Below are 18,046 nucleotides of genomic sequence, written 5' to 3' on the forward strand. Positions count from 1 at the left end.
TCATATCTCAAGGCATACTTTATTCTTGTTCCTTAGGTTCTTTCTTACATGAAAAATTTTATACATATAACTAAATATTCCTACAAATCGCTAATTACAAAATATTTACATTGTGATGCTATATCGAAATTGTATATACTGAGAAATGCAATACTAGAATCATTGTGATGCAAGATATATATATATACTTTCGCAAATTTATTCGCACGATAATGAAAAGCTAGATCATAAATGATTGTTTATAATTTTACTTGCAATTATAACTTAAAGCAAATTTATGATGTATATATATCTAAAACGTAAAAACTCATACTTATAGAAGTTCACTAGCTAAAAATACACTACACTAAAAGATTAAGAGCCTACTTCTTCAATCACATCTCCCGTTTATATGATTTCAGTAGTGTTAAACAAATGAATACAAATTACCTTGGAAAAAGTTTCTTTAACATGAGAAATAAATGCGAAGCACACATAATATATATCTTCAAATTAAAACTAATTTGTAATGTCACACAAACAAGCCTTTCCACTTCACAGCTTATCATATTAATTAATCACACAAACAAGCAATTTTAAAAAAAGAGAAAAAGTGCAGTTTAAATACATAAATATGTAATAAAATAAAAGTAATAAAAGAATAAAAATAATAAAAATAGAAATTTTGTATGTTTCATTTCTCTCGTTTGTTTATTATTTGCGTGGAAAAGAAACAACGTTGACTATGTAATAACAAAAAAGTGAAGTAGGGAATATGAGGCATAAACGGAGTAAAAGAGTAGGGATATAATAGGAGCGCGCAAATGCCTAATAAGTTTTAGCAGTGTTGCCAGAGTTGGTACATGCAATTGCATCAATATTTGATATTTTGTAAACGGTATTAAAATAAATTCAATGGCAAATTCTCGATCTTATCTGAAAATTTTGCCTACTTCATTTTAATATCATGTTTTTAATAAGATATCAGAACTTGTATATACTGAGAAATGCAATACTAGAATCATTGTGATGCAAGATATATATATATATATATATACTTTCGCAAATTTATTCGCACGATAATGATGTTGTATTGAATAATTATGTTAACTCTGATAACATCGTTAATTAGATAGCTGTGCCTTAATTGAATTATGACAAACAGTGATGTCAATATGATACCTAATTACCCTTTAAACGCCAAAATAATATTCGCTGTCAGTTTCGCTTCCCAACGCATGTAACGAAGTCGCATCGTTAAGAGTACACACGCACGGTCGCTATGAATTCGTCAATGTCGATTGAATTGAATTCAATGAAAAATTCAAGGCACATATGGATATTTTTATATTTCGTTCATACAGGTGAATATATCGATATGATTTACTTTGATTTATTTCAATTGTCTCAACTATATAAAACGAAAGAAGTATTCTCCTAACTTTTTGGCATAGTGTAATCTGATTTTACTTATTGTCAAAAGTTAAACAACTACAAATGCAAGACTATTGCTGTCTATTTGCTAAAACTTTCAATCGTTTCAAATTTAGCCTCAGTGTCCCTTATTTCCTTTTACTGCCGAAACAGACGCAATAACAGCTTGATGTAATAATTAAGACTCTTTGGAGGGGATTTGCTTCGATCGCAATGCCGTAGTTCAATGTAATAATGCGTTTGTGAAATTCCTTTGCAGTTCGTCGCGTCGCTATGAAACTCGCTTACAATATAAATTTGTAATGACACAATAGTGGTGCATACATCGATAGAGAGATCACAGATTAAAGCCATCGTCTTCGAAGTCGTTTCGAAGATGTGGGGAAAACTGGGCGTACCAGAAAAATTGTACAGATATTGTATACTAAGCTGGTAACAAATCAAAGTCGTCTGACACGTGTACCATCGGTACATGGACATCCTCGACTTGAGGAGTCGCCTTGTATTCGCAGAGTCCAACTTCCTTCAATTTCCATTCCCAGTGCATTCGTTGGACAGCGTGTAGGGACTCCGCCTCGTTATGATGCCTCAACAGCATACCTTCCTGTGAAATTCACATTAAATTAGAAATGAAAATAAAAGCTAACAATTATACGCAATAACCAAACATAAATATATTACGCCTAGACTACTGACGTAGAGACTTGCATACGCCAACGATTTAACGTAACATTTAATCTAACCTGATTAATTAAAAACACATGCTTAAATACGTATGTAAGTTGTGGAATAATTCAGGTACATATTTTAAATCTAGCTACATATTTTATCATTAATCTTCTCTTATGTACCTTTATCTTCTCCCATTTGTCATCGACATCTTGAAGCCAGCTTAAGAACAATCTACCGTTATATCTGCTCCTTGCGTTCCTATCTTTTTCTTCTTGTTCGGGAGTGATGACGTTGTAAACCTCTTCGTCTTTGAGAATCGTACAAACGGAAAAGGGAAGCGACTGATTAGCGAGTGCTCTGGCCGCTCTACCGTGGACTCTAAGAATCTCCTGCTCCACCGACAAAACTAATTTCTCTTTCTCAACTACGTGTTGCATTCTGAGGCGATATCGCTCCTTCTCTTGGTCAACGTACAAGTCCTTCATAGCTCCGTGTAAACCAACTGGTGGATTAATGTTTGGCTCTTTCGCATTGCCAGCTAACACATATGTACAGCGATTCATTAAGTAATCCTTAAATCCTTGAGGAGGTTTCGGTTGAACCGGAAACAAGCCCTTCCGCCTTCTTTCAATCTGCAAAAAAATATTTAAAAAGAGGTTAAAAAACATGTAAAAAAAGATTTAAAAATATCGAATTAATTCGACCGAATTTTACATTGAGAACTCAAGGGATGCCTCACCTGCTTTCTAATATTAAGAAATAGCTGATAACAATTAGTGATTGGTTGATCGTGCGGATGAACTTCTGGTCCCGTACTCGTAGCTTCAGCCGCTTCAGCGGCCGTAGCAGCAGCCTGTTGCGCCTCTTTGTTAGGTTTCATTTTCCTTTTCCTGGGATGAAGCTCAACAGGTGGCGCCGGTGTGCCGGCGTTAGACATCGCGGAGGAGGTTGTCGCCGAGACATTCTCCAAATTTTCCACACCGCTGTCCTTTTGATTCTTTCCCGCGGCGTCTGCATTTTTCTCCGATTTCTCCACGGTCGTATTAGACTTCGAGACTGTTCCTGCACTCGCGGACTCTGACGAAGCGGTCTTGCTACTAACATCGGATCCGGTTGTCTCGGGCGTCGGCGAGTGATGTCTTTGTTGCGGCGAGGAATTATTCGAGCGATCCATGGAAGCGTTAGCTGGTAACGGCGACGAGTTGGAGTAACTTCCGTTGCCTGACGAGGGGACGGTTTCCTTCGACGCTGTGGAACCGTTGTTACCGTTTCCGGTCCTGTAAAAATAATACGATATTGAGAAGTGGAACTATAAATGACCGGTAACTCGGGGACTTCAGTTGATAAAAGATAAAAGTATACGAAGGAATTGTTTATAAAAACATAAATGTAATTGATTATGTGTCCGAATGGAACAGCGAGGTTAAAGGCTTCTTTTTTTTTCTCACCTGTGCGAACTCCTCAATACACGTTGATGATGCGTCGACCTTTCCTCTCCGTGCAAACTCCCGCCAAAGTCTTTCTTGTCCTCTCCTTTTGCAGTGGTGTTACCTTCCGTAGGGCTGGTCGTACCGCTGGCCGACTGATTCTGATCCTTCTCCGTCGAATCGTTGCTGTTCGAACTGGCCACTACGTACGGCAACTGATGACTCCTGCTCGCAATATTCTTGCCATTCCTATTGCCTTGCTCTTGCTCCGACGCCGTGCTCTGTGGTATAACTATTTTTAAAGGCGGTACTTTGGGTGCGGAATTCGAGTCCGAGGATTTAGATCGGTCCTCCTCGCCGTCGGACTCGGGCGGTGCTGGAGTACCGGTCTTCGTGCTCGTCGAGCTGGGAGCATTCGAAGGTTTCGGGCTGCTAGCCATTGAAGAGGCACTGGGACTCTTTCTATCCGCACTGATGGAGCTCGTGTTTTGACTTCCTTTGCCGGATGCCGCTCCAGATCCTTGCTTACCCGATTTCACGCACTGCAAGCAATTATACGTCATTAAAATAATTGTGTACGATTAAAATCGCAACAAAAAGATAATTTTCGATTTCTCACCTTTTCTCCGCCACCGCTGGTGTTTCTACCGGCGCTCTGCCGTCCTGTTGTGTTATTTTTCGCGTTCTCCTTCACGGCCTCCGAGTCTTTCCGTTTTTTCCGACGATTTTCCTCGTCTTGCTGCTCGTCCACGTTGTCGCCCTCGAAGGTGCGCTTCGAGGATGGCGACGTCGAGACGGCCGAGGACTCGTCGGGAGCCAATGGTGCAGTCGTCGCTTCACTGGCAGATGTCGTCGAGCCGCTGACGGTGGCCGTGTTACTGCCGCTACTCTGGCTGCCTTGATTACTCGAAGGTTTACTGCCGCCATCCTTCTCCTTGTCCGGATTGGGATTCGGAGATGAGCTCGCGCCTCTCACCGGCGTCGGCTCTTTCGAGCTCTTGAACTCGTATATATCACCGCTGTCGGTAGACGAGGACGCGTTGCCGGATGTGCCAGAGCCTGAAGCGGCGTTACCGCCGCTTGCCGACGACGCGCTGCTGGCCGGCGCCTTCGACGAAGTCTCCATTGAACCTTGACCCTGCGAATTGTTCATCAAGTTTTTTTATCGAGAACAGAAAATGCAAGAGACAATGTGCACTTTAAAATAATTAAATTCTGACAACGTCTTTTATTATCAAATTAAAATTGATTGATGATGTTGATAAATATTTCTCTTCCGCAACTTTTTTTTTATTTCTAATGTTAAAGTTAAAACTTTTTTACTGTAACGTCCACTTGATATTATATCAAGTTTAAATTTATAACAAAATATTAAAATAAAACTTGATAAGATTCCAATGACTGAACAAATGTGAAATGAAAGCACAAGTGAACTACGCGAGCCAACGCAAGTCGCGCTAATTATAACTACGTGTAGAAATATTTATAAACGTTTCAATCAATTGTAAGACCATCTTTAGAGTGACTACTAATCAAAATAAATAAAGAATTTAAAGACGGCAACTTTATGCGGGGATATAATAAATAATTACGTTTTTGATTTTTTATTTATGTTTTTAATTTTTTGTTTCGTTAATTTGTATCTCCGACTTGACTTGGGTACTAGTGCTTTTGTTTCAGACATTAGAACGTCTTTAAATAATAAGTATAAAATGCCATTACTGCTACAGTTAAAGAATATCGCAAAATTGTATTTTTCTTCAGATTTATTTCTCTCCGTTCGCGCTCGCGATAAATTGAATTTCGCAGTTGTTGATATGCTTTACCTGTGCACTCATGCCGCCCTGACGGGAGTTTGAAGCACTCCCCCCCTTCTTCTCATCCCTCGCTCCTCGCACCTGGTTGAGCCGGAGCGTCACCCTCGGCGAGCTTCCAGACTGCCCAGTTCCCGATCTATCGACTGTAGAGAGAAAGCAAAACGCCGGTTAATTGCGCGAACAACGGACGGAATGCCGAGGGACTGAGTTTCCACGAAAGCAATAACACCGGTCGCAACACGGTATGGAAGACAGGCATAAGCAAAGTATGAAGAAGAATAGAGGAAGGAAGAGAAGAGAAGATGGCACAGGTAAAGGGGAAGAGCAGGCAAAAAAGGAGAGAGGGATTCCAGAGGGGAATGCTCCATGGAGGCAACCATCCAGAACTGTTAATCAAGAGAAGATTCCAGGGAAACGAGTTCCTCGAGGAAGATGGTGATCCTGAATTCGCGATCGATTCGTTAATTTATGAAGCCCATCGATTGACATACGTCAATTAACCTTCTAAAACCATTTTTCGATGGTTTTTTTTAATTGCTGACTTAAAATCTTTAAATATATGCTAGAATAATATAGTAGAAAAAAAAAACTGAAATTCATGTAATGAAAAATCGACTTTCGAAAAATTAAATCGTTATTAATTACAACTCCTTTGGTGAGGTAAAAATTTTGAGAAAATCGCGAAAAAAAATAAAATAGAGTTTTTTTACACATCTTAGAACATCACTGTTTGATTAATTCATATCATTGTTGAATTATAATAATGGAAATAATAATAAATGTAAAGCAAAAGAAATTAGGAAGAATAGAAAATGAAGGAAAATTGAGGAGATTGCATAAAGTATAAAACAAGTTAGAAGATTAAAGTTAACTTTCCAAAGATTCGGGAACTTTCTTCGTGACTCGCGTAGAATTCTCAGATGAGCAGAAAAGTGAGTTACGTCTAATAAATTTAATAATCTTTTTTCCGAAATTCTTATAACAATCCCGTAAGAAATAACTGGGAGACACAAGTCGTAAACTCAATAGCGTCGATAATAATTTTTGGAATCGGAGATATTTTGGGATCGTTTTGTGAGATCCTGGTCATTGATCGTAAGCATCCCCTCCCTTCTCGGAGCGGGGAATTGTGCCAATGCGACTTAGAGCTGACGGATAACGTACGAAAATAAATCAACCCGCTGGTCAATAAAGTTGTAGCTCTCCACCGTCGCCGAAGCAGTTCCAATTAGCCAAGTGTTTAAGAATATTCATTGCGAGGCGTCGAATAAAATGCAGTTTATTTCGGCGCGCACCGCACATATCCATATATATCGAGGACGAACGCAATGATTCCGCAACATTCTCGAAACTCGTTTCACAATATAGAATACCGGCAACATTGTCGTGTTTGTGTATTTGCGGCAGCGCAAGTTCAAGTTGCAGAAATGCATTGCATACGTATCGTGAGACACGGCGCGGCATATATTATACCCTCCTACTTCCTGCACGAGATTCGCTTCGCGCTCGAACCGCCGATGCGTTAACAACTATCAAACATAGCCATTTATCAGTCCGGCCGTTAATCAGTTCGTAGATAAGCGGTTTTTCCTTTCTTACAGAATTCGCCGAAGCAGCGAGCGAATCTATAACGACTTATCGAATAAAACGCGTCGTGCACGATCGAACTCCGCGATAGAAAAATAAGTGTCTCAGATAGGCTTTATCTCTCACGGATTAGTCATTAAAACACATAACCCATTTCAAGCTCATTTCAACGATCTATATATATGTATATATATATGTATACGTTTTTTTTACCCATCGCGTGTAGCGTGATTATATGACCCCTGCGTAGCTCTTTTCCCGCCTCTCCTCCCGTCCAGCGCGAGGAAATAAAAAGACAGTTCAGAATTAAAAGCTATTTATGAGTTTTTAAACCACGCGAACAAGAGCTGCAAAAGTTGACATCGTCATATTGTGAAGTTTTCAATACCTCTTTTAAAAATAAAAATATCGCAGGTTATAAATAGCGCTCTTAATTCTTTTTTTTTTTTTCTTATTTCTTTGTTAGATAACGTAATAGAAGAAAAACCAACTGCGTAAGAGTATTATTATACACTTTCCTTATCGCGGAACGATAAAACGCGAATGGATTTATCGAAGTGTTCGATAAATTATTGCTCGTTTCGCAGTTAAATAGTATATAATCGATCCGTTTGGACTAGTTCAGCGGAATCGATTGATTTTTCATACGCGATATAACGAAATACAGGCAGAGAAGTTCATTAACTTATTCTCTGTAGCGATAAAGCCAATTCCGATGAAGATAATCTGCGCGGCGATAAGCGAAAAGTTAAATAAAGAACCGATTGGCCCTTGAGTCGTGCATCTAATGACGCGCGTTATCGCTAAGAAATTACAACCGTGGCTAATCAACGTTGGTAAAAAGCGCATACATATCGAGTTTTACAAGGAAACTATGTCAGGACGATATCGCTTCGATGTTTCTATTAAATTAAATTTTAAAATTGTCTTTGTTTTCTCACAAATGCGGGCACGCAAATTTAACGATATTCCTTCGATTGTTCTATACGAAATACGAACACTTACAACGCCCGAAATATAGTCTCGATATAAACTTTCGATATTTTTGTGTTTCTCGCGAAATGACCTAGTCATGCAGAGATTTTTTTTTTCCCTTCTTCAGCGAATGTAAATTTTAATTTTGGAGCAACCTGATAATAGCACGTTCTTTATGATCTGACACAGAAATTAAACAAGGACTGTTTGTTTTTGCCGATATCACTTGTTATGAAATAAAGACAGTTTTCAATATTGACGTATTCGATAGAAATTATCTTGGACCATGAGCGGGTCTAAAGAGCGATTATTAAAATCGGAGGTGATCGGAATTACTTATCGGAGTGGAAAACTCGCAGTCGCTCTATCGATGACAAAAAAATAACTGCACGCCCGCATATTATAATGTTGCCGCTGGCGTTTGTAGCATCGATTACAAGTCATCGTTAATCAGCGAGATGACGAAATGCGCTACAACGGGAATCAAGGTCGAGTGAAATACCTCTTCGTAAAACGGCGACGTTTCCTCTTACTGTCTTCGCGCCTCATATCACCAGAGATTAGCGTATCGCTCGAGAGCTAGGGAGCTGCATGAGATACCGTCTGGAGACAAATACGCGGATGAATCTCTCTCTTTTCCATTACGCTGAAAGCGTCAAATCGCGTCTGCGTGCATCGAAATGCGCGAGAGTACACCCGGTATATAACATTGCCGAGCTCAATGCTACGGCCACGAAGAAACGTGCCTCACGTCAATCGTCGCGTTGTCACGAATAGATACAAGCGTCCACTCTGGCGTGGCTATAAAACCAAAAATACAAACGGGAGACATTAAAGTAGAGAGATCTGGACCGTCGAAACTGACGCTTGTCGGTGTACTGTTTTTTTTTTCCCCCCGAAAAGAATCTTGCATGTTCAGCGGCCTGCATAATTTCTGCATCACGGAATGTGTAATAATTCAGAAAATAAAGGTAGCGAAATATTCGATCAGATTAAATGGGGAGAAAACGTAGCGGACGGAGCTCACATTCCTATTTTCGCTTTTGATGTGAAAATCTCAACTTACCGAGATCGCGCCGCTTCGAATCGCTAGTTACGAAGGTCTGCAGCAAATCCTATCCGCAATCCGGCTCGTTTAATGCCATTAACTCAAACGACCCGTGGGCGACATTAAATGCACCTTTCGCAGCCGGCTGCCCATACTCGCGCGAAATATCAATCACAGCCGCGACGTATCCGATTACGCCGTGCACCGAAAACACGCGCGCAACTCGGCATCGAAGGATCAATCGATGCCCGCGTGTAATCGCCCCGGGACGAATCGAGCGTACGAGCGTCGCGTATGTACGATTCCGAATGATACACGCAATCCGGCGGTCGTTAAGCTACAAGGCGCTCGCACTTGCCGCAAATCGCAAAATGGTGTGTTGCTCCCGAGCTGCTTGCTGAGCTTAGACCCCTTTCGGAGGTGCGATCACCCTACTGGTGTCGATGGACGCAGCCAGTGAGCGCAAACGTGTCCCACGTACTTGCCAGTCAGCGTTCTCCCTCTCTCAGACTTCTACCTCCTCCTCTTCCCTTCTCTTCCTCCTTCGGCTCGTCCTCGCTCCCTCCTTCCTTACTTCGCGACGCCGCTCGCTCTTCCTCCGTTCGCCTCTTTATATCATCTCCTCTCTCTCGCGCGCGTTCTCTCTCTCTTTCTCTCTCTCGTTCTCCGCCGACCAAGACCAGAAGGTGGGCTCCTCCAAGGTTCACCTTCGGTTTCACGTGTCGGGCCCGATACGACGTATATAAATGCCACGACGACGGTACGCGTACAACTGTGAAAAATGTCGGAGACACGCGCCGGACCGACCACGTGGTCGCCCGCGAGAGTGACCGCGTCAAGGAGTCCCGAATCTGACGAGAGCTTCGGCCGTGCTTGCCGCTGGTGCGCACTGCCGTGGCTAACTGCTCAGCCGTGCCACACTGTGTGCAACGAGGGCACACACGGCGGTGAAGAGGAAGTGGTTGACCGTTCGCTCGTGTGCGACTGTGTCGCCGCGTCTCCGTCTCCGGAGTCACCGTCAAGCGGTACCGACGCGACGCAAGACGCGTCACCACCCGGGAATGTCATCTCTAATTAAGCGCCGCGCGTTTCTGTATCATACGCTATTATTGCTGATCGCTGCACTGATTGCCCGTACGCACTTCAGCTAGAGCTAAGGACGCGCGCTATCGATGCTGTATCGATTGATAGCGGAGTGAAGTACCGATACTCGGTGACGCTTGGATAATGCAAAATAGAAATGTCGATATTGAAAAGTCTGTACTTAAGCCAAACATACCGATCAATCGATGAGTTAGATCAGATTGAGTAGTTTTGCAATTAAATACTCCTTTCGATAAGCAAATAGTATCAGAAGCAAAATTTTAAGATGATTATTGCAATAAATATTTATGCTTAAGCAAAATATCGTTACTGCAATATTATTGCTAAAAATGATTAATATATGCCAATGTAAAGTATCGATACTTTCCAATGTAAAAATAATCGGAAATCTATACTTTAAGTACGCATATTCTAGCTTTGCTGTTATGTGGCTATCAAAGCATAGAATTTTTCCATCGACAAATAAAGTTACATAATTAGATCTATTATCAGATTGCTCCATAAATAACATAAAAAAACTTGTATTTCATCCAGAAAAAAATTAAGAAATCATTAATTATTAATATACCATCCACTGCATTGTATATAATCTTTATACTCGTCCATTAATTAATATTTATAATTTATGTTGATAAAGTTGAAGGAACTTACATATAAAAAATTCAATGTCCATTTCATCAATACTAAATTTTCTCCAAAAAAAAAAAAAAAAATGGTAATTGGAAAAGTACATCACATAAGCAGATGAATCATTGTTCCGCATCCCAAAATTCTCTAATTCCTTATGAGATTTCTTCCTTTCCTCTCCAAATTCACTGGGCCTATTTGGCCGAGGTTTATCATCAAGAATAAAATAATCCTTTCATTATTTCTCCAAACCATCCACATATTTGGCTTATATTGGCAATTTGCATCTCTTTACATTTCGTACGAAGCAAAAATTTCATTAACTTATTGCCTTAAAAAAAAAGAGAAAAGAATAAATGAAAGCAAAAAGAAACATTATGCGGAATAAGTTTTTCAATATTATATTTCATATTCGAATACTGTCAAAAGTTTGAAAAAGCACGTGTCAATGAATGGTGAAGCCTTGGTGTTTCCTCTGCGAAACAATGAAACGAGGTCTACCATCCATCGTACGCGTTTTTCACACAAAGCAAAGTCGACCATCCACTGTCTCGTTGTTTTCTACATGATAAGAAGCTCAGTATTCACCGTATCTTATTTTTCACACAAAGAATGATCCGCTAAGTATCCTGATCCGCTTTGAAAATGAACCACTCATAGTTTTGCAAATAAATATTTAAATCACTTATCAATTCTATTATTTCTATTATTCTTTCTTGCTAATTATTTTGGTGTTCATTATTTCATTCTCAATCCTCTTGTTCTGAAGTTAGAAAACTATTTGCAAACAACGAACCCCAACAACGACACAATGCCTTGTGAATATTGTTCCGCTTGATTTAGGAAAAAGGGAAGGGTTTACCTTTATTTTGCGGTGGTGTTCTCCGCATTTCACAGGAGGCTCCACTGTCCTCAGGAACTTGCGATGCAGCGGCTGCGGCGCTTCCTGTTGCGCGTTGCTGCTGTTGGTACTGCGCCGGCTGTTGTTGATAGAGCTGCTGCTGCTGCGCTTGCTGCTCTTGCTGTTCACCCGACGGCGCTGCTGCCGCCGTCGCCGCCGCTGCGCCGGTTTCGGCAGGGGAGCACGGGCTGCCGGGAGCGGCTGTTGCACTCTCCTCCGGTGAACCAGCAGCGCCTGCAACGTCTGTTTCTATGAGTTTAAAAGATGGATTTCCACGTCGAGCTCCTTCGGAGATCTCTCCCACGGAAAGAGCCGTGCGAGCGATATGACGGGTCTCTATCAAGTACTTCTAGCGCGGCGCGATCAGTGAAAGGTTAGAACACCGTCCTCGCTGACGAGAGTTCATATTGACGGTGTCGACGTGTTGTCACGAGCAAAATTTGCCTGGCGAATATACTCTCACGAGCGATACATCTACGTCTCGGCGACTCGGTGCTCTTTCGGTATGAATTCATGATTCCTGAAGGGAGGGAGCAATGTCATTTCGTGCTGATCGTCGATACCATTTTACGACGAGACTATCAATCTCGTCGAGAAAAACGAACCCACGGACTCCTCCGATCTCTCGTGTCCCACGGGAATCTACGGCTAATCAATTGACGATTAAATCGACGGAGATCGGTGGCATACGCCAGGCATGGGGGGTACCGCGACATACGACGATTGCGATCAATGGATCATCATTGATTCTTACCCCACTGCGGTGCAGTTGTACCGATACGAAAAATCCGGCAGTGTCACGTCTCCTCGCATTCGAGCATCCGGCCGATGGTTGCGATATCCGATCACCGCTTCCCCTGTCCCCCCCCACCCCCCGCCCCGTCGTGGCCGTGAGCCGTCGACGTTCGCGACAGGTCAAACCTCCCCTACGATTCTCGCGAGGACTAAACGCAGAGGATCGGTCACGCCGACGCGCTGCAAACTCGGCTCCGATTTAAAGCACGCGCGGCGACATCTGACGGTCCGCCGGGGAAAGTCCGTGCGCGAAACGCCGTCCGACATGCACGCGGACACGGTCTCTCGTGAACTGGTGGCCATATTGCGCGACGCGACGACGACGCTCGATCCGGGCACCGCCTCGCTCTCTCTGCTCCTCCGCCCCGCCGGAGTGCACAATGACGTGCCGCGACGTGCGGCACTCGCGCGCGCGCACCGGCGGGCGCAGGGTCGGTCCTACGCGGAGCGAGAGAGAAAGAGATGCAAAATGTTTAATTGATCCCACTTTGCTATTACACAATTGCTCGCAAAAAAATTGTAATTCTTTTTCCGATGAATTTCGGAATGCGCCAAAATTGCGAGCGCGATCTCGCAATTTCGCTGCATTCTGAAGCTCATGAAACAATATTTCAGTTCATTAACGTGTAAAATGAATTGCGCAACGAAATCAGAGCGTTTTCTACGAGTTTCTCGAAAATGAAATAATAATCTTGAAAGAAAGGAATAAAATGATATGCGTAGCGGGAAAGATCGGTCGTGTTGGCCTCTTTATCGTCGCGGTTTGTCATCGAGCGCAAGGAAAGACAAGACTCGTGTTTTCGCAGGATATTTACACATGTGAGAAAACAATGTGTGTTTTAAAGGCGATAGCCGCGGCCGTGGGCGACTCCTTGTTTGCGACAACTTGCTTCGTTTTTTATCGCTAGCGACATTTCTATTTGACATTGATCACCGGGTTCCGCCTCCCCTTCACACACCTTTCAATCCTTTTCTACAAACTGTTCTGTGAAGATATTATACGGTTTCTTGATGTCTTTATAATACACGCGCCATAATAGTGCGTAGAATATAAGGCATTGAGAAACTGGTATTCTATTGTGTCGTCTCACAATGCAACAAACATTAGCTCCACTCGCATATGAATTGGAATCTCTAAAAAATTATGCATCATACTCTCACGTTTGGAAAAAGACAGAAATCCTCTCTATTTAGCACGTAACATATTTCTCAAGCTTTGCAAACAGGGCAAACGGCGTATAACGCCTCCATCTCTCGTAATGCTCTATCCACTTGAAAAGACACGGGCGGCGCCTGACATCGCCTTCTCCTCTGCACTATTCCTTCAAAACTTCATCCATTTCAATTAAAACAGAGAATTTCTAGATTTGATCGACAGTAATGACAGTAACAATTTCTTGTAATATAAGAACATTTTTAGAAGAATATATATAATGCAATCTTTTTCGGAAAATAAAAGAATATTATACTATTATATCAATTAATATTTTTAATCGAAGCGATTTTATAGAATGCAATATGATTGTTTGATATAATTATATCTCTAATTTGTAAAGCAATATCTAAAGCATTATTGCATCGGTCAAACACCGGTAATAAATGTATTGAAAGATTTAAAAAAGAATAAAATTATAAATAAAGATAAAAACAAAGATATAAATAAAGATAAATCGTTTTCAATTATTTAATAATACGAGCTGCGCATGAGAAATAATTTCCCACAGTAATTACTTCCTCCTCGCTATCTATTTTTTCCAACTTTGATCATATTACGTCAATACCCAACAAAGTCGTATTGTTTGCAGTCGGTTTTAATTGCCAGGAGCGAAATCACAAGAATTAGCAAGAATCGTGGGATGCTCAGAAATGTTGGCTGACATGAAAGAGCACCGAACCTTCGGCTTTAAGCCGGACTTCGAAATTCTTCCTCGAAACATTGGATTTGTCGCCGATGTTGTCTCACAGGTAATTCAGGACCGTGCTTTTACACCGAATTTTTTCCCGCTACGTAGTGATGTTATTTCAAGAATCTTTGCCATTAAAAAATCAATCAGCTCCGTTTAAGCAAAAATCAAGTTAATTGAATAAATAAAATCACTATGCAACAGTAAAACTTGATTGATAGAATTACGTTAATAATCATAATAAATGAAAATTTCTTACATTAATTACATTTCAATTATCTATTATTTAAAAAATGACAACACTTACAAAATATTATGCGGAATATATAGATAAAATATTAAAAAGTTAATCTCATATAAAATCAAACGTTTAAAGTCTTTACAGTATTAAAAATAATTCCTAAAAAATTTATGAATATAATCTTTACGACTCGACTATAGGTTGTTATCCATCTGCATCTGTGGTCAAACCACCGGCATTTTCTTTAATACATATGCTGCATTACTTATTCGTAACACATGACGTTAACACATACGTTATTTGAATCGTTATCGCGCCTCGAAAGCTAATGTACTATGTAACAGTGCAATTTATTCGCTCTTAAAAAGCACTCCGCAACGCTTGCGGCCCTGTCTCGAGTATTGATCTGTACGAGAGTTGTCTGCCACCCCTCCCTGTCCAATAGTAGACGTTTTGTCCGTCCCGAACCACTCCGATAATCCCACAAGGATGTGTGCACCTGTCGACTAGAGTGTCAATGGGCAAACTAGCTAAACCTTGCGTATTAACGCTCTTTTCAGTCTCTTCCTTCTATCAGTATTATAATTTGTACGCGATAGACACGCCACACATATTCTTACGCGATTTGTCTTTACACGAAAATTAGAACAAAAGCCGTTTCTTGATAATTAATTACTATTTCTATTACTTACCATTTGTCTCTCTAGATGCGTTTATATCATAACCATTCACGAGCATCTGCCGTACTCGAAAATCCTCCTTACGATTAATCGCCGTTTGAACGGGCGATTCTCCATTTTTATTTGACCAGCGACCCTTGGCACCACGTTGTTGTTGCAAGGATGATGATCTCGAAGGGGTGCTTGTTGCGCTCGTATTTTCCTGACGATTTCCACCTAATATAAAATTCTGTAATTAGTACATGCGTGTATAATACAATAAAAATCTTATATTTTATTTTAGAAGTATCGTAGATACCTAAAACAAATTGTAAAATTTTCTATAGAAATCTATGAAGTATATCATAAAAATTTTTTAACAAAACAATAAGTTAAGATTGTACTTTGTGATAATTATTGAAATAATAGAAGCTGTTAGCTCATTGCAGATAAACCATAACTATCCTAAGTTTTGTATATGCTTTTGACTTAAATTGCATTAAAATATTTGACAATCAATTTTTTTATAATTTAAAGCAACATTAAATTTTTACAACCACAATTTAATTTTCAGGTTAAATATCTCGTTACACTTGAAGCACTATAGTTTAATAAAATTTTTATTAAATATAAATGTATTATTTTCGCTTTATTTTAATAAATATAAATTTTTGTTAAAATAAAGCTTTAATTTGAGAATTAAAAAAAATTAGTTTTTATATCTCTTTTGTAATAATTTCTCTTTGTCAAATAAAAATTTGACCATTTTTGTTGAAAGTAGAAAAAAAAGACATTTAACTTTAATGATTAAAAATCATCCTACATACAATGTAATATTTATGCAAAAAAGTAATATCGTAAAATCAAAATAAGCATTACCTAATTTTATTTCTTATGAATTGCTTTGTATGATTTTCATCAAATTTCATAAAGATATTAACGTAATTTTAATTTGAATATATACATTGCATATAATTTATTTAATGGTTCAAATCAGATAAAAGTAATTGTACAAGTAATAATGCAATTTCAATACTAATTCTTGAAGTTAACAATAAATTTCATCATGTTTCACTCATATATCTTATATTGTATTTAAAAAATATACATCAGAAAATGAGAAGATTATATAACTTGTAATGCACATAGTAGTTTATATGCAATAATTAAAAAGTAAAAAGATCAAACATTTATCTAGCTAAATAAGCAAAATACGCATTTGCATAACGTCTGATAATTTAATTAATGATAATATCGGGTACTTTAATGTAAAATACGAAAATAATAATAGATTAAAACAATTTCTCAATATTATATAAAAAAAAAACAACTCGTTCAAAATAACATACCTTTAGGTTAGGAAACCTATTGTTCATGTATGGCAATATAAATATGCGGGTAATAAGCAATCGAAATAAAAACACGATATTATAATTAAATTAGCGATAATTTCTGGATCTCGTTTTATGCGGAAAATTGTCAACCCATTCAGAATCATGTTTACAAATCCTACTTCGTGTGAAAAACAAAAAGCGAATAACAGAAAACGCGCGGCATTTATTCAATGCACCTGTCAACTGCGCAGTGGTTGGTAAACCTGACTACGTTGGCAGGCGAGCAAAACTCATTTGAATGAAATAACTAGATCCTTCCGCACCCGCATTCCATCGCTTTTCCCACGTAAACGCAAACAGCGATGTGAAAGCATGTAACTGCATAATTTCCACGGATGCCATTCCGCCGAACGCTCGTCCGCCATGCACATTTGACCGAATACCAATAAACAGTCAACACAACCTATAGTGTCATCTAATACGATGTCACAGCTCGCTGCTGTGTGCCTGTTGACCTGGCAGCTCATCTCTGTGAACCGCGACGAGCCCACGTTACAGTTAATTAGGCGACAAATCATCCGACACGTGCCATCAATGCGACCTAATCGCGCGGGAAAAGCGCGCGCGACCACACAACGGTAGCGCCGCGCGACCACCTCGCGCTCGCCTCGCGCTTCCCGTCACGTTCGCTGAATGGGCATTCGATGAATGTTTATTTACTCTTTCTCGGCTTTTTCTCTCACCTGATACCATTTCCTGAGAAGTCATTTGCATGAGTAGCGCAAGCTGTTGCCGTTCGGACATCCGCGCTGGGTAAGCGCGGATACGACTGTTACCGCCTGCGGGCATTCCGTCCTCATAATTCATGTAACTCACAGCACGGAAAACGCAGATGTGTTCGTGGAACGTGGACGACGGGGTGCATAAGGCGCGAACACGCACTACAGAAAACACAACTACGAATGTCGCGTGTACACGGTCCCGCTACACGATGAAACCCACTGCGATCGAAGATAACCTTAAAAGCGCGCGGTCGGTTCACGCCATTTTGACCCACCGAGCTCGCACGGACACGCACTGAATCGACAACAACAACGACACAACGGCGACGGAGACGACGGAGGCGGTGATGACGATGACGACGTCGCACGCCGCAGCGGCGGCGACGACCGACGATCGTGCACAACGTACACCCGGCAGGATTCGCGCGGCGCGCAATTCACGGACTGTCGCTTCCCGGGCCGATGATTTGATTTCACGACGCGACATGTGTATGCGTGCGGACTCGTCGCTTTGAAAACGAGATTCGCGACACTGATTCCGGGGCACGGTGCGCAATATGACGCAACATATGTACAGTGCATATCCCGGTCCGGTATGTTGGCTCACCTGCGTCGCATCGCGCGCTCGCGGGAAATTCAAATCGCCGAGGCAGTCAGCCGAATCAACCGGTAGTATAATTATGGCCTTTTGGATAAAAAAGTTGCTATTTATATATATACAAAATTTTGTCTGGAAAGACATTCGATTACCTATTTCTTT

At 40.7% G+C, this 18,046-nt stretch overlaps 1 protein-coding gene across 6 annotated transcripts; it reads right to left on the reverse strand.

The window, feature by feature from the left end:
• LOC105667378 (ankyrin repeat domain-containing protein 12) lies at positions 1 to 17,846 on the reverse strand. 6 transcript variants are annotated; one of them, XM_012359143.2, is made up of 9 exons: positions 17,248 to 17,846; positions 15,204 to 15,407; positions 11,533 to 11,805; positions 5,339 to 5,472; positions 4,132 to 4,650; positions 3,534 to 4,054; positions 2,825 to 3,362; positions 2,265 to 2,717; positions 1 to 2,017 (listed from the first exon to the last, which is right to left on the reverse strand). In XM_012359143.2, exons 1-9 carry the CDS (start codon positions 17,369 to 17,371, stop codon positions 1,838 to 1,840), a joined length of 2,946 nt encoding a protein of 981 aa, XP_012214566.1. In that variant the 5' UTR covers positions 17,372 to 17,846; the 3' UTR covers positions 1 to 1,837. The 6 variants fall into 6 exon arrangements, with proteins under 6 accessions (XP_012214566.1, XP_012214565.1, XP_067211151.1 ...); XM_012359142.2 differs by having other exon boundaries at positions 11,533 to 11,814; XM_067355050.1 differs by lacking the exons at positions 15,204 to 15,407; positions 17,248 to 17,846 and adding an exon at positions 12,326 to 12,484.
• Positions 17,847 to 18,046: the final 200 nt, after the last annotated feature.

This window comes from Linepithema humile, chromosome 5 (assembly GCF_040581485.1).
Source record: "Linepithema humile isolate Giens D197 chromosome 5, Lhum_UNIL_v1.0, whole genome shotgun sequence".
NCBI lineage: Eukaryota > Metazoa > Arthropoda > Insecta > Hymenoptera > Formicidae > Linepithema > Linepithema humile.

Coding starts and splice junctions, on each gene's coding strand:
- LOC105667378 (XM_012359142.2), bottom strand. CDS start 17,371: ATGAATTATGAGGACGGAATGCCCGCAGGCGGTAACAGTCGTATCCGC. Junction 4,651..5,338: donor AGGGCGGCATGAGTGCACAG/GTAAAGCATATC, acceptor AACAATTCGCAG/GGTCAAGGTTCAATGGAGAC. Junction 2,718..2,824: donor TTCTTAATATTAGAAAGCAG/GTGAGGCATCCC, acceptor ATTTTTTTGCAG/ATTGAAAGAAGGCGGAAGGG.